Below are 15,301 nucleotides of genomic sequence, written 5' to 3'. Positions count from 1 at the left end.
GCAGACAGGGCCTCAATTTAACTCCTCATCCAAAAAGATAACAACCCCCCAGAATGCAGCACGCCTTCAGTACTGCACTGAGCGTCAACCTAAATTTGGAGTCTATGTCTCCAGAGTGGTGCTTGGTCCCACAAGTTTCTGAGGCAACAGGGTCACCAACTGAGCCACGACTGTCACCGTCACATTTCCGAACTATTTCCGCTCAATTAGAGTGTACAAATATCACTGCTTATTCAACGGCCATGAAATAATAAATGACGCCCAATAAAAGGGGAGAAAATCCTAGAAATTACACCCTGAAGGCAGGTTAGTGAAGAACTTTGGAACTCGGCAAAAGCAGTACAAGCGTAAAGATGGAAATTAATACAACTAAGCTAGGAAGCAAAATAATAAGAGTCAAAAGCCATTATTTTGAAAACTACACAAGTCTAGAAAAGCTGACAGGAAAACTGTAAATAAAGGTGCTTAGGGGAATTGTGGCTTTACAGAATAAAAATAATCTTTAGTAGTGTCGTAAGTAGGCTTACATTAACACTGCAATGAAAATCCTCCAGTCACCACTCCGGCACCTTTTCGGGTACACTGAGGGAGATTCAGAATGTCCAATTCACCCAACTACACGTCTTTCGGGACTTGTGGGAGGAAACCGGAGCACCGGGAGGAAACCCACGCAGACACAGGGAGAACGTGCAGACTCCGCACAGACAGTGACCCAAGCCGGGAATCGAACCCGGGTTCCTGGCGCTGTGAAGCAGCACTGCTAACCACTGTGCTACCATTGAGAGCTTTCTCCTGTTTTAATCGTTTTCAGAAGCCCAAGAGATCATCTGACAACATTCTTTGACAGAAATCAGCTAGTGGAACACAATATGAACACCAGAGAATCAAAATACGCTCTTGAAAACCAGGAGAGCATCATTTCTTCTGGCCCCATTCCAGCTTACACTCAATATGCAGAAAACATATTCCGCAGTGTAGCATTGCATGGCACCGTCCCAGCTATGCAGTGTCACAAAGAGATTTGCAACAGGCACAGCCAGCAAGATTAGCAACACTGATGTTCAGCACATGTTAATAAAAAGATGGATTGTAAGAAACACCGTTGAATGATGTACAATCTGTATCCTTCAACAACAACTTGCATTCCTAAATCACACTCCTAACATAGCAAAACGCCCCAGGGCACTTCACAAGTGGCAACATCAAACAACGTTTGGCGCCGAATCACATAAGGAGTCATTAGCACAAACAAGTAGGTGTTAAGGAGTGTATTTGAGAGAGTGGAGTGGGGGCAGATTTGGGGGGGGGGGGGGGGGGGAAAGAAAATTTCACAGTTTAGGGCCCGGGCAACCGAAGACATGGCTACCAACAGTGGAGTATTCAAATTAACACTCAAGAAGTCAGAATAGGAGGAGCACTGAGATTTTGGCAATGGAAATGTGATGTAGGAATGCATTTCCTCTCCAATGACAATAATACTCTAGAGCAGCGGCAAGGAAGGCAAGCACAAAGCAAGATGGCGTCGGAAGGTGGCAGTTTAATATGGGGCCCTGACCAACAAGAGTTCCTGCGACGCTGCGTGGAAGAACTTAAAAAGGAGATGAAGAAGGAGCTGTTGGCCCCGATATTACAGGCGATTGAAGGGCTAAAGGAGGAGCAAAAGACCCAGGAGCAGGAGCTTCGGGTCGTGAAGGCAAAGGCTGCTGAGAATGAGGACGAAATACAGGGCCTGGTGGTGAAGACAGAGATGCACGAGGCACAACACAAAAGGTGTGAGGAAAGGCTGGAGGTGCTGGAGAATAATGCGAGGAGGAAGAATTTAAGGATTCTTGGTCTTCCCGAAGGTGCAGAGGGGGCGGACGTCGGGGCATATGTGAGCACGATGCTTCACTTGTTAATGGGATCGGAGACCCCGACGGGCCCGTTGGAGGTGGAGGGAGCTTATCGAGTTATGGCGCGAAGACCGAGGGCTGGAGAAATTCCTCGAGCCATAGTGGTGAGATTTCTCCGATACAAGGACAGAGAGATGGTCCTCAGATGGGCAAAGAAAACCCAGAGCAGTAGGTGGGAGAACGCGGTGATCCGCGTATATCAAGATTGGAGTGCGGAGGTGGCGAGAAGGAGGGCAAGCTTTAATCGGGCCAAGGCGGTGCTGCACAAAAGGAAGGTTAAATTTGGAATGCTGCAGCCGGCAAGACTGTGGGTCGCACATCAAGGGAAACACCACTACTTTGAAACGGCAGAAGAGGCGTGGTCATTTATTGTCGAGGAGAAACTGGAATAATCGGGCTAGAAAAAGAACGTTTGGGACAAAGTGGTGGGGTGGTTACGTGGGGTGAAGGGGGGGGGGGGGAAAGGGGGAAGAGATGATTTCCCAAGTTGTTAATCCTGTGACCCTGTAACTTTTCTCTCTTCCCCATGTCGTGGGGGAGGGGGGGAGGGAGGATGAGCTGGGGGCGCCGGCTATTGGGGGCGGGGCCAAATGGGAAACGCGGGCTTTGTTCCCGCGCTATGGTAATCATGGCGGGAACAGGGTAGCAGGAAGGAGGGGGCCTCGCACAGTGGGGGCCGAGGTCACGGGGGGAAACCGAGGTCGGCCAGAGTTTGCTGACTTCTGGGAACAACATGGGGGGTGCAATTACGCTAGAAAAGGATCTAGCGGGGGGGGGGTTAACTGGGTTGCTGCTGCTGGGGAGAAGGGGGAGCTGGTATGGGGTGGGGTGGTCGGGGCAGGAGGGCGCCGTTGGGGGGAGATACGGCTACGTGGGAACCGGGTGAGGAGCTGGATTGAAAAAGGAGATGGCTAGTCGACAAGGTTGGGGGGGGTAAAGAGCCCCCCAACCCGGCTGATCAAGTGGAATGTGAGAGGGCTGAACGGGCCGATTAAGAGGGCACAGGTACTCGCACACCTGAGGAAACTTAAGGCAGATGTGGTTATGCTACAGGAGACGCACCTGAAACTGATAGACCAGGTCAGACGACGCAAAGGATGGGTGGGGCAGGTGTTTCATTCGGGGCTAGACGCAAAAAATAGGGGGGTGGCTATATTAGTGGGGAAGCGGGTAATGTTTGAGGCAAAGACCATAGTGGCGGATAGTGGGGGCAGATACGTGATGGTGAGTGGCAGATTGCAAGGGGAGGCGGTGGTTTTAGTGAACGTATATGCCCCGAACTGGGATGATGCCAATTTTATGAGGCGTATGTTGGGACGCATCCCGGACCTAGAGGCGGGAAAGTTGGTAATGGGTGGAGATTTTAATACGGTGCTGGATCCAGGGCTGGACAGATAGAGGTCCAGGACCGGAAGGAGGCCGGCTGCAGCTGGGGTGCTCAAGGACTTTATGGAGCAGATGGGAGGAGTAGACCCCTGGAGATTTAGTAGACCTAGGAGTAAGGAGTGTTTGTTTTTCTCCTATGTCCACAAAGTTTATTCACGGATAGACTTTTTTGTTTTGGGAAGGGCACTGATCCCGAAGGTGACGGGGACGGAGTACACGGCTATACCTATCTCGGACCACGCTCCACATTGGGTGGACCTGGAGATAGGGGAGGAAAAAGAACAGCACCCACCCTGGAGAATGGACATGGGATTATTGGCAGATGAGGGGGTGTGTTTAAGGGTGAGGGGGTGTATTGAAAGGTACTTGGAACTCAATGACAATGGGGAGGTTCAGGTGGGAGTGGTCTGGGAGGCGTTGAAGGCAGTGATTAGAGGGGAGCTGATATCTATCAGGGCACATAAAGGAAAGCAGGAGGAGGGTAGGGAAAGGGAGCGGATGTTGAAAGAACTTTTGAGGGTGAGCAGACAATATGCAGAGGCACCGGAGGAGGGACTGTACAGGGAAAGGCAAAGGCTACATGTAGAATTTGACTTGTTGACTACGGGTAATGCAGAGGCACAATGGAGGAAGGCACAGGGTGTACAGTACGAATATGGGGAGAAGGCGAGCAGGTTGCTGGCCCACCAACTGAAGAAAAGGGGAGCAGCGAGGGAGATAGGGGGGGGGGGTGAGAGATGAGGAGGGAGAGATGGAGCGGGGAGCGGAGAGAGTGAATGGAGTGTTCAAGGCATTTTATGAAAGATTATATGAAGCTCAGCCCCCGGAAGGGAAGGAGTGAATGATGTGCTTTCTGGATCAACTAAGGTGAATTTCCTAAGGTGGAGGAGCAGGAGAGGGCGGGACTGGTAGCACAGATTGAGACGGAGGAAGTAGTGAAAGGGATTGGGAGCATGCAGGCGGTGAAGGCCCCGGGACCAGACGGATTCCCAGTGGAATTTTATCGGAAATATATGGACTTGCTGGCCCCGCTACTGATGAGAACCTTTAATGAGGCTAGGGAAAGGGGGCAGCTGCCCCCGACTATGTAGAGGCAACGATATCGCTCCTCCTAAAGAAGGAAAAAGACCCGCTGCAATGCAGGTCCTATAGGCCCATTTCCCTCCTGAATGTGGATGCTAAGATTCTGGCCAAGGTAATGGCAACGAGGATAGAGGATTGTGTCCCGGGGTGGTTCATGAGGACCAAACTGGGTTTGTGAAGGGGAGACAGCTGAACACGAATATACGGAGGCTGCTAGGGGTAATGATGATTCCCCCACCAGAGGGGGAAGCGGAGATAGTGGTGGCGATGGATGCCGAGAAAGCATTTGATAGAGTGGAGTGGAATTATTTGTGAGAGGTGCGGAGGAGATTTGGCTTTGGAGATGGGTATATCAGATGGGTACAGTTGCTGTATAGGGCCCCGATGGCGAGCGTGGTCACGAATGGACGGGGGTCCGATTATTTTCGGCTCCATAGAGGGACGAGGCAGGGATGTCCTCTGTCCCCGTTATTGTTTGCACTGGCGATTGAGCCCCTGGCCATAGCATTGAGGGGTTCCAGGAAGTGGAGGGGAGTACTCAGGGGAGGAGAAGAACACCGGGTATCTCTGTATGCGGATGATTTGTTGCTATATGTGGCGGACCCGGCGGAGGGGATGCCAGAGATAATGCGGATACTTGGGGAGTTTGGGGATTTTTCAGGGTATAAATTGAACATGGAGAAAAGTGAGTTGTTTATGGTGCATCCAGGGGAGCAGAGCAGGGAAATAGAAGATTTACCGTTGAGGAAGGTAACAAGGGACTTCCGGTACTTGGGGATCCAGATAGCCAAGAATTGGGGTACATTACACAGGCTTAATTTAACGCGGTTGGTGGAACAGATGGAGGAGGACTTTAAGAGATGGGACATGGTGTCCCTATCACTGGCAGGTAGGGTGCAGGCGGTTAAAATGGTGGTCCTCCCGAGATTCCTTTTTGTGTTTCAGTGCCTCCCGGTAGTGGTCACGAAGGCTTTTTTCAAGAGAATCGAGAAGAGCATTTATGAGTTGTGTGTGGGCCGGGAAGACCCCGAGAGTGAGGAGGGGATTTTTGCAGCATAGTAGGGACGGGGGGGGGGGGGCCTACAAGCAATGGTGACGGCACCGTTGCCGTTCTCACCAAAGAAATACACCACAAGCCCGGTGGTGGAGGCTACATTGAAAATTTGGGGGTAGTGGAGACGGCATAGGGGAAAGACGGGAGCCTCGGTGCGGTCCCCGATAAGAAATAACCATAGGTTTGTTCCGGGGAGAATGGATGGGGGATTTGGAACATGGCAAAGAACTGGGGTAGTACAATTGAGAGATCTGTTCGTAGATGGGGCGTTTGCGAGTCTGGGAGCGCTGACGGAAAAATATTGGTTGCCCCAAGGGAATGCATTTCGGTATATGCAACTGAGGGCTTTCGCGAGGCAACAGGTGAGGGAATTCCCGCAGCTCCCGACGCAGGAGGTGCAGGATAGAGTGATCTCAGAGACATGGGTGGGGGATGGTAAGGTGTCGGACATATATAGGGAAATGAGGGACGAGGGGGAGATCATGGTAGATGAGCTGAAAGGGAAATGGGAAGAAGAGCTTGGGGAGGAGATTGAGGCGGGGCTGTGGGCCGACGCCCTACGTAGGGTAAACTCATCGTCCTCGTGTGCCAGGCTAAGCCTGATACAATTTAAGGTGTTACACAGGGCGCATATGACTGGAGCACAGATCAGTAAATTTTTTGAGGTAGAGGATAGGTGTGGGAGATGCTCGAGAAGCCCAGCGAATCACACCCACATGTTCTGGTCATGTCCGGCACTACAGGGGTTTTGGGTGGGGGTGGCAAAGGTGCTTTGAAGGTTGTGGGGGTCCAGGTCGAACCAAGCTGGGGGTTGGCTATATTCGGGGTTGCAGAAGAGCCGGGAGTACAGGAGGCGAGAGAGGCTGATGTTTTGGCCTTTGCGTCCCTAGTAGCCCGGCGCAGGATATTGTTGATGTGGAAGGAAGCCAAGCCCCCGGGTGTGGAGACCTGGATAAACGACATGGCAGGGTTTATAAAGTCAGAACGGATCAAGTTCATATTAAGCGGTTCGGCTCAAGGGTTCACCAGGCGGTGGCAACCGTTCGTCGACTACCTCACAGAAAGATAGAGGGAATGGAAAAGAAGAAGACAACAGCAGCAACCCAGGGGGGGGGGGGGGGGGGGGGGAGAACTGGACGGACTCTCAGGGATGTCAGTGTATATGTATAGACACTTGTTATAAGTAATGTATATTGGATTGTTGGATTGTATCTTTGGAGAGTAACTATTTTTGACAAGGCAGTTGCCACTCAGTTTTGTTTTGTTTATATATTATTTATTTATTTGTTTAAAACTGGCCATGGGTATTTATATTGCTTTGTTGTTGTTCAAAAGAAAAACTATGTACTGTTATGTTTGGCCACAAAATTTTGAATAAAATATATTTTTAAAAAAATAAATTCAGAAGTTCCTCCACCGCCGCATTTGCTGTACTCTATGCAACCTTTGTACCATTATACTGCACTTTGCAATGTTGTCACATTGCTTATTTGGAAATTGCATTGCTTCAGTATAGTCCAATATTGCTTTCGATCTTGAAAATCTGCAGTTTTTGACAACAAGCAAAATAATATGGTAATAATAGGTGCAATTCTGAACTCAAAATTCCATTCCAATGTTTGCCACCAAAGAGAGGAATCCAAAAGCATTGGCATTTATTTTCCATATTTTTGCCCAGTTACCCAATTTAACTTCCCCGACATGTCTCACCTTGCCTTTTTCAATGGGTTTCCTACCTTTTTGTTGCTATCAATGGACCTGATGGATAATCTTGTCGGCTCCGCACTGCTCAGAACTACTTGCTGTTTCCATACTTCCCCATTGTCTTTGGTCTCATCTGGGGAAAGGCTCTGGCCATAGTCCTCTGTACCAGTGAGGCGCTGGTTACGCAGGTATTCATCCGCCTCCTTATCCACCACCAACAGTCTTGTCTCATTCTCCAGTGCCTTGATCCGCTGCACAACCTGGAGGAGAAGAAGAGGGTCACGATCTTTCAATGAGTCCATGCGGATTACAACAAGCCCTCCACATTAAACATGGAGTCTCAATGGCAAAAGGGACAAACCTTTTTAAGAATTAGTGGCCGGCTTTATTTTATTCACCGCATTTCTTTTGCGGTTTCAACTAATGCCAGGGCCAGAAAAGTTTTACCAACCCTGAAAATTCTGAGCAACCTGAATTAGCAAACAAGTTGAAGTGGCTGGATCAATGTGTGCTCTCAGACACTCACCTGCCAAACTATATCTTGCAGTGACATTAAAAAATAACAGGAGCAGTAGCAGACCATTTGGCCGCTCGAGCCTTTGCCAAGCTCATGGTTGACCTAACAAATGCCACCCTAAGTGCACCATTCCCATATCCCTGAATATCTACCAATCTCAGAACATACTAAAGGGTTGTGCATCCACAGACATCTGGGAGAGAGAATTCCAAAGATTCATAACACATTGAGAGAAGAAATTTATCTTCATTTCTCAGCCATTTCCGTACCCTCCCCCCACCCCCCAACTCTAGACATTTCTCCCGCTCCAAGCACCGTTTTTCTGCAGACATGTTCGAAGATTGATAGAAAATCAACATTCTTTTACTCAAACCGTGCTAATTGTATGTAATTAAACCACCTTGTTCCAGTGCGGTCTCCAAATGAAGATTGCTTCCTAGCATTCAGGATAAAGTACTTCCCATTGGCTGGGCTTTTAAATAACGTGGAATTGTCAAATGTTTTTGAGAGGCTCCTTGTAAAATAAGAATCACATGACCAAAGCATCCCTGATACAAGCTCCCTATTCACCAAGCTCCCTTGGCAGAGGCAGACTATTGTGATATAACGTGACAATAGAGCTTTTCCAAAAAAAAAAAAACCCACAATGCATGCACTCCTAATCCCTCCCCACCCACATCTCCCACCACTCCAGGTATGTTATCATCGATTCTAGCTGGGTTAACGTTCCCACACCTGGGTTATATCCCGCAGAAGAGTAAACTGGAATCCAACTCTCCAGTGTACCCTTGTGGATTTGACTGCCTCATTGCAGCGAATATTGAAACCTGACTTACACATTAGCATCATTTAAGAGCGATACGAATCTATTCCGCCCATATAATAATTTTTTTCTGACATCATCATTGAACTGCGTGACAAGGATAATGAATGCAAGGCGATGCCACATTCCGGAGGGCAGGCCGAGTTGATAGGGGAAGGAAAAAAAACAGTCAGAGCTTTGACAGGGACCGGAGGAAGTTATCAGCCTTTGGGCATTTATGTAACCCCTTGGTAAAACACGTCTGGATATCTGTTACCCAGATATGGAACTCACTCTGTCTCCTCTCTCACACACACTGGGCGAGATTCTCCACTCCCGCGCCGGTTGGGAGAATCGCCTGGGCCGCCAAAATTTCCCGTGATGCCCTCCCGCGATTCTCCCAAGCGGCGGGAACGGACCCGTCGAGTTCCGCGGGCCGCAGGCCGAAGAATCGCCCGAGACACCCAAAATGGCGATTCTCCAGCACCCCTGCTATTCTCAGGCCCGGATGGGCCGAGTGGCCAGCCCAAAATGGCGGGTTCCCCCCGGCGCCGTCCACACCTGGTCGCTGCCGTCGGGAACAGCGTGGGAGCGCTGGTGGGGGGGGGGGGGGGGGGGGGGGGCGGCACCTCAAATGTGGGATGGCCCATGATCGGTGCCCACCAATCGTTGGGCCGTCCTCTCTGAAGGAGGACCTCCTTCCTTCCACGGCCCCGCAAGTTCCGTCCGCCATCTTCTTGCGGGGCGGACTCATAGGACGGCACCCGCGCATGCGCGGGTGACGCCAGTTATGCGGCACCGGCCGCATCATGTATGCGGCGCCGCCTTTACGCGGCGACAAGGCCTGGTGCGTGTAGATGACGCGGCCCCGCTCCTAGACCATTATCGGGCCCTGAATCGGTCGGGATAGGGGCCGTCTCACGCCATCGTGAATCTCGTCGGTGTTAACGAAGGCGTGGGCACTTCGGCGCGGGAGTGGAGAATCTCGCCCACCGTCTCTCTCACACACACTCACTCCCGACTCGGTCCCTCTCCCACACTCACTTCCAACTCTGTCTCCTCTCTTACTCACACACACTCACAACTCTGTCTCTCTCTCTCTCTCTCACACACACACAAACACTCCTGTCATGATACTTAGATCAGCATATCATGGTGCAATCGCACACACACTAATGGACTTGCAGCAGGACCAACCAACACACACACAACATCGCAGCCAATCACCAGTGAGAGCACACGCACTATAAAACAGGGAACACCACAGTTCCCGTTGATTCTAGCAGCAGCCAGCTCAGAGCACCAAGCTCAGAGCCTGCCACTCAGACATTCACCATGTGCTGAATACCTCACCCAGATAGTGATAGGACAGGGTCCACAGATTAGCTGGTAATGCACATACCCAAGTTAGCAGTGTGCTGTTACAGTGAAGTAGTTAATAAAATTGTGTTACACCATCTCCAGCCGTGTTGGATCGTTTGTACATCAGAACACCCAACACTACACGATACCAGAAGTGGACGCAAACCAGCGCCTGAGAGACCTACCTGCAACGTATCAGCAATCCGCCGTCCTGCACCATGGAGAACATCAACCCGCCGCCGCCGCTCCGAATCGCTGGCAATCTCGGGGTCAATTGGAAACTGTTCAAGCAGCGCTTCCAGCTCTTCCTCGAGGCCACAGACAGGGAGAATATATCGGACACCAGGAAGATTGCCCTTCTTCTCTCCACGGCGGGGCAACATGCCATCCACATCTTTAACTCCCTTACATTTGCGGACGGCGAGGACAAAACCAAATACAAGACGGTACTCCTGAAGTTCGACGAACACTTCAGCGTTGAAGTAAACGAAAGCTTCGATAGGTACCTGTTCCAGCAGCGCCTGCAGGGTAAGGATGAACCTTTCCAGTCTTATTTAACACACCTCCGCATCCTCACGCAGTCCTGCGGCTATGGGACCACCTCTGACTCCATGATACGCGACCAGATAGTTTTCGGGGTCATGTCGGACACCCTGCGCCAGCAGCTCCTTCGGGTCAAGCAACTCACCCTGGCAACTGCCATCGAGACCTGTGTCCTGCATAAGAACGCCACCAGCCGGTACTCACACATCCAGGCGGCCGAAACGGCGCGGCACGGGCCCCACGAGGCGGAGCGGGTCCAGAGGATCGAGTACCTCCCGGGCCGCGGCCTGGAGGAGGCCGGCCATTTCGCGTGCTTTCCGAGGCCTCCCGCGCTTGTACGCGCCAAAAGAGGGGACGCTGACGCAGAGGAACGCGATGCGCAGGCGCGCACTATGCAAGACCGCACCGCGCATGCGTGGTGGCGCAACGAACGCACTGACGTCACGACGTGCGGCAACTGTGGCTCCGCCCATTTAAAGCGGCAATGTCCTGCCAACGCGCGACAATGCCTACGTTGTGGCAGGTTGGCACTATGCTGCCTGCTGTCGAGCAGCTCAGCCTGCCAACTCGTACCCGTTTAACCAGCCTCACAGAAACGTTCGGGTAATTCAACCCACGTTCACCGAGTCCGATCCCGACATCATACAGACCAGTGACACGGAGGACAGGGAGCCCTTCCGTGTTGCTGTCATCAACAAGAACACGCTGTCCCCGAGTCGAAAGCACCAGCCGCTGTCAGTGCACAGCATTGATCCAGACGACGAGTGGTGTGCCACCCTGACGGTCAACCGATCCCAGATCAGATTCCGCCTGGACACTGGTGCCTCCGCCAATCTCCTCGCGTGGTCAGCATTCCAGACCCTGAAGGTTAAACCACCTATTCTGCCATCCAACTGTCAACTCGTTGACTATAATGGCAACGTCATCCCCGCCACGGGGTCGTGCCAGCTCAAAGTGACACACAACTCACGCAAAGCCTTACTACCATTCGAAATCGTGGGCTCCTCAAAAGGACTCTCTGCTAGGCGCACAGGCGTGCAAAATCCTCCACCTCGTTCGGCCTGTACACTCTCTCTCGCTCGCTCTCTGCAGAAGGCACGTCCGATTTCCCAGATGCAGACTTTAGGGCGCAGCTCAACTCAATCCTCACGCACAACCAGGATGTTTTTGAGGGCATGGGCACACTGCCCTACACGTACAAAATCCGGCTTAAACAGGATGCCACCCCAATAGTTCACGCACCTTGCAGGGTCCCAGCACCCCTCAAGGACCGCCTCAAGTAGCAGTTGCAGGACCTTCAGGGCCAAGGAGTGCTTTCCCGGGTAACGGAGCCGACTCCATTGGTCAGCTCCATGGTGTGCGTCAAGAAGCCTTCCGGCGAGCTCCGGATCTGTATAGACCCGAAAGACTTAAATCGCAACATAATGAGAGAACACTACCCCATACCCAAACGTGAGGAGATCACGTGCGAGATGGCTCGGGCAAAAATATTCACCAAGCTTCATGCCTCAAAGGGCTTCTGGCAGATTCAATTGGATCAGTCCAGCAGGAAGCTGTGCACTTTCAACACTCTATTTGGCAGATACTGCTACAATAGGATGCCATGTGGCATCATATCGACCTCTAAAATGTTCCATCGCATCATGGAACAGATGATGGAGGGCATCGAAAGGATGCGCGTCTACGTAGACGACATCATTATTTGGTCCACCACACCGCAGGAGCACATCAGTCGCCTCCAGCGCGTCTTTAAACGGATACGGGACCAGGGCCTGCGTCTTAACCAAGCCAAATGCTCTTTTGGACAAACCGAGCTGAAGTTCCTGGGGGACCACATCTCCCGGTTGGGGGTGTAGCCGGATGCCGACAAGGTGGCAACCATCACGGCCATGCAGAAGCCGACAGACAAGAAGGCGGTGCTACGCTTTCTCGGAGTGGTCAACTTCCTGGGGAAGTTCATCCCTAACCTTGCTTCCCACACTACAGCTCGCCGGCACCTTGTCAGGAGGACAACTGAATTCCAGTGGCTTCCCACCCACCAGCGTGAATGGGAGGAGCTCAAGGTCAAGCTCACCACCGCCCCGGCACTGCCATTTTTCGATCCTGCAAGGGAGACGAAAATCCCGACGGACGCCAGCCAGTCCGGCATTGGGGCCGCCCTCCTGCAACGGGATGACGCCTCATCATGGGCCCCAGTCGCCTATGCGTCATGGGCCATGACCCCCACAGAGCAGCGCTATGCACAGATTGAAAAGGAGTGCTTAGGCCTGTTGACTGGCGTTGACAAGTTCCACGACTATGTGTATGGCCTTCCCCAGTTCACTGTGGAGACTGACCATCGCCCGCTGATTGGCATCATTCAAAAGGACCTCAAGATATGACCCCTCGCCTCCAGCGCATTCTGCTCAAACTCCGGAGGTACGACTTTCAACTTGTCTACACCCCGGGTAAGGACCTCATCATAGCAGATGCTCTGTCCAGGGCAGTCAACACACCGTCCGACCCGGAGGGGTTCGTTTGCCAAGTCGACGCACATGTAGCCTTCACTTCTGCCAATCTGCCGGCCACTGATGCATGCCTGGCCCACATTCGACGTGAGACTGCGGCCGACCCCCTTCTGCAACGTGTGATGCGCCACATGATGGACGGGTGGCTCAAGGGACAATGCCCACAGTTTTACAACGTTCGGGACGACTTGGCAGTCGTTGATGGTGTCCTCCTGAACCTGGACCGCATTCCTGTGCATATAGTATAGCCACATGTACATATTGTTGTAAATATTGCACACACATGATTAGATGCACTCACTACACTTCTTAATTTATTATCATGTAGGCACATATTCTTTGCGAAAAGGGGGGATGTCATGATATTTAGATCAGCATATCATGGTGCAATCGCACAGACACTGATGGACTTGCAGCAGGACCAACCAACACACACACACAGCGCAGCCAATCCCCCGTGACAGCACACGCACCATAAAAACAGGGGACACAACAGTTCCCGTGGATTCCAGCAACAGCCAGCTCAGAGCACCGAGCTCCGAGCCTGCCACTCAGACATTCACCATATGCTGAGTGCTTCACCCAGATAGTGATAGGACAGGGTCACAGATTAGCTGGTAATGCACCTACCCAAGTTAGCAGTGTGCTGTTACAGTTGAGCAATTAATAAAATTGAGTTACACCACCTCCAGCCGTGTTGGATCGTTTGTACACCAGAACACCCAACACGACAACTCCCAACTCTGTAACCTCTCTCTCACACACACACACACTCACAACTCTGTCCCCCTCGCTCTCACACACACATTCACAACTCTATCCCCCTCTCTCTCTCACACACACACACACACACACACACAGACACACACACACACACAACTCTGTCCCCCTCTCTCTCTCACAGACAAGTTGTGGTGGTATGTATTAGGGTATTAAGGTACCCTGGGATGCCGAGAGGCTATTGGTGGATAGACACTGGATCCCGATTGGATCAGCCGCCTGCTGGCTCCACCCAGTAAGGCGGAGTATAAGAGCCCGGGTTCTCCCAGCAGCCGCATTCTGTAACTGTGCTGATGGGGAACAAGTCTGCGTCATAAAGCCATCGTTCGACTCCTTTGCATCTCGTCTCGGGAGTGATTGATTGAGCTACACAAGTCTCCCTCTCTCTAACACACACACACAACCCTGTCTTCTCTCTCTCTCACACACTCACTCACGCCCAACTCTGTCCCTCTCTCTCCCTCACACACTCACTCCCAACTCTGTTCCTCTCTCTCACACACGCACTCACAACTCTGTTCCTCCCTCTCTCACACACACACACTCAACTCTGTTCCCCTCTCACACACACTCACTCCCAACTCTGTTCCCATCTCTCTTACACACACCCTCCCAACTCTGTTCCCCTCTCTCTCACACTCACTTACTCCAAACTCTCTTCCCCTCTCTCAGACACGCACACTCACTCCCAACTCTGATCCCCTCTCTCACACACACACACTCACTCCCAACTCGGTCCCTCTCTCTCTCACACACTCACTCCCAAGTCGGTCTCTCTCTCTCTCACACACTCACTCACTCACTCCCAACTCCGTCCCCCTCTCTCTCTCACACACACACTCACTCACGCCCAACTCTGTCCCTCTCTCTCCCTCACACACACACACTCCCAAATCTGTTCCCTTCTCTCACACACACACACTCACTCCCAACTCTGTTCCCCTCTCTCTCACACACACACACTCACACCCAACTCTGTTCCCCTCTCTCTCTCACACTCATTCCCAACTCTGTTCCCCTCTCTCTCTCACACACACACTCACAACTCTGTTCCCCTCTCTCACACACTCACAATTCTGTACCCCTCTCTCTCACACACACACCCCCAACTCTGTTTCCCTCTCTCTCTCTCTCTCTCTCTCTCACACACACACACTCACAACTCTGTTCCCCTCTCTCTCTCACACCCACAATTCTGTACCCCTCTCTCTCACACACACACCCCCAACTCTGTCTCTCTCTCACACACACACACACACTCACAACTCTGTTCCCCTCTCTCTCTCACACCCACAATTCTGTACCCCTCTCTCTCACACACACACCCCCAACTCTGTTTCCCTCTCTCTCTCTCTCTCTCTCTCTCTCACACACACACACACTCACAACTCTGTTCCCCTCTCTCTCTCTCACACCCACAATTCTGTTCTCCTCTCTCTCACACACACACCCCCAACTCTGTTCCCCTCTCTCTCACACACTCACAATTCAGTACCCCTCTCTCACACACCCCCAACTCTGTTCCCCTCTCTCTCGCACACACACACTCTCTCCCAACTCTGTTCCCCTCTCTCACACACACTCTCTCCCAACTCTGTCCCTCTCTCTCTCTCTCACACACTCACTCACTCCCAACTCTGTCCCTCTCTCTCACACACACTCGCTCCAAAC

At 51.9% G+C, this 15,301-nt stretch overlaps 1 protein-coding gene across 1 annotated transcript in view; it reads right to left on the bottom strand.

Moving 5' to 3' along the window:
- Positions 1–15,301, bottom strand: part of LOC140394377 (Na(+)/H(+) exchange regulatory cofactor NHE-RF2-like) — a 175,535-nt gene that overhangs the window by 147,287 nt on the left and 12,947 nt on the right. The window contains exon 2 of the mRNA XM_072481582.1: positions 7,152–7,379. Coding sequence (XP_072337683.1) covers positions 7,152–7,379 — 228 coding nt within the window. The remainder of the gene's footprint in view (positions 1–7,151; positions 7,380–15,301) is intronic.

The sequence above is a fragment of the Scyliorhinus torazame genome, chromosome 17 (genome assembly GCF_047496885.1).
Source record: "Scyliorhinus torazame isolate Kashiwa2021f chromosome 17, sScyTor2.1, whole genome shotgun sequence".
In the NCBI taxonomy this organism is placed as follows: domain Eukaryota; kingdom Metazoa; phylum Chordata; class Chondrichthyes; order Carcharhiniformes; family Scyliorhinidae; genus Scyliorhinus; species Scyliorhinus torazame.
Note: the sequence above shows the minus strand (reverse complement) of the source record. Positions and strands in the feature narration are given on the sequence as shown.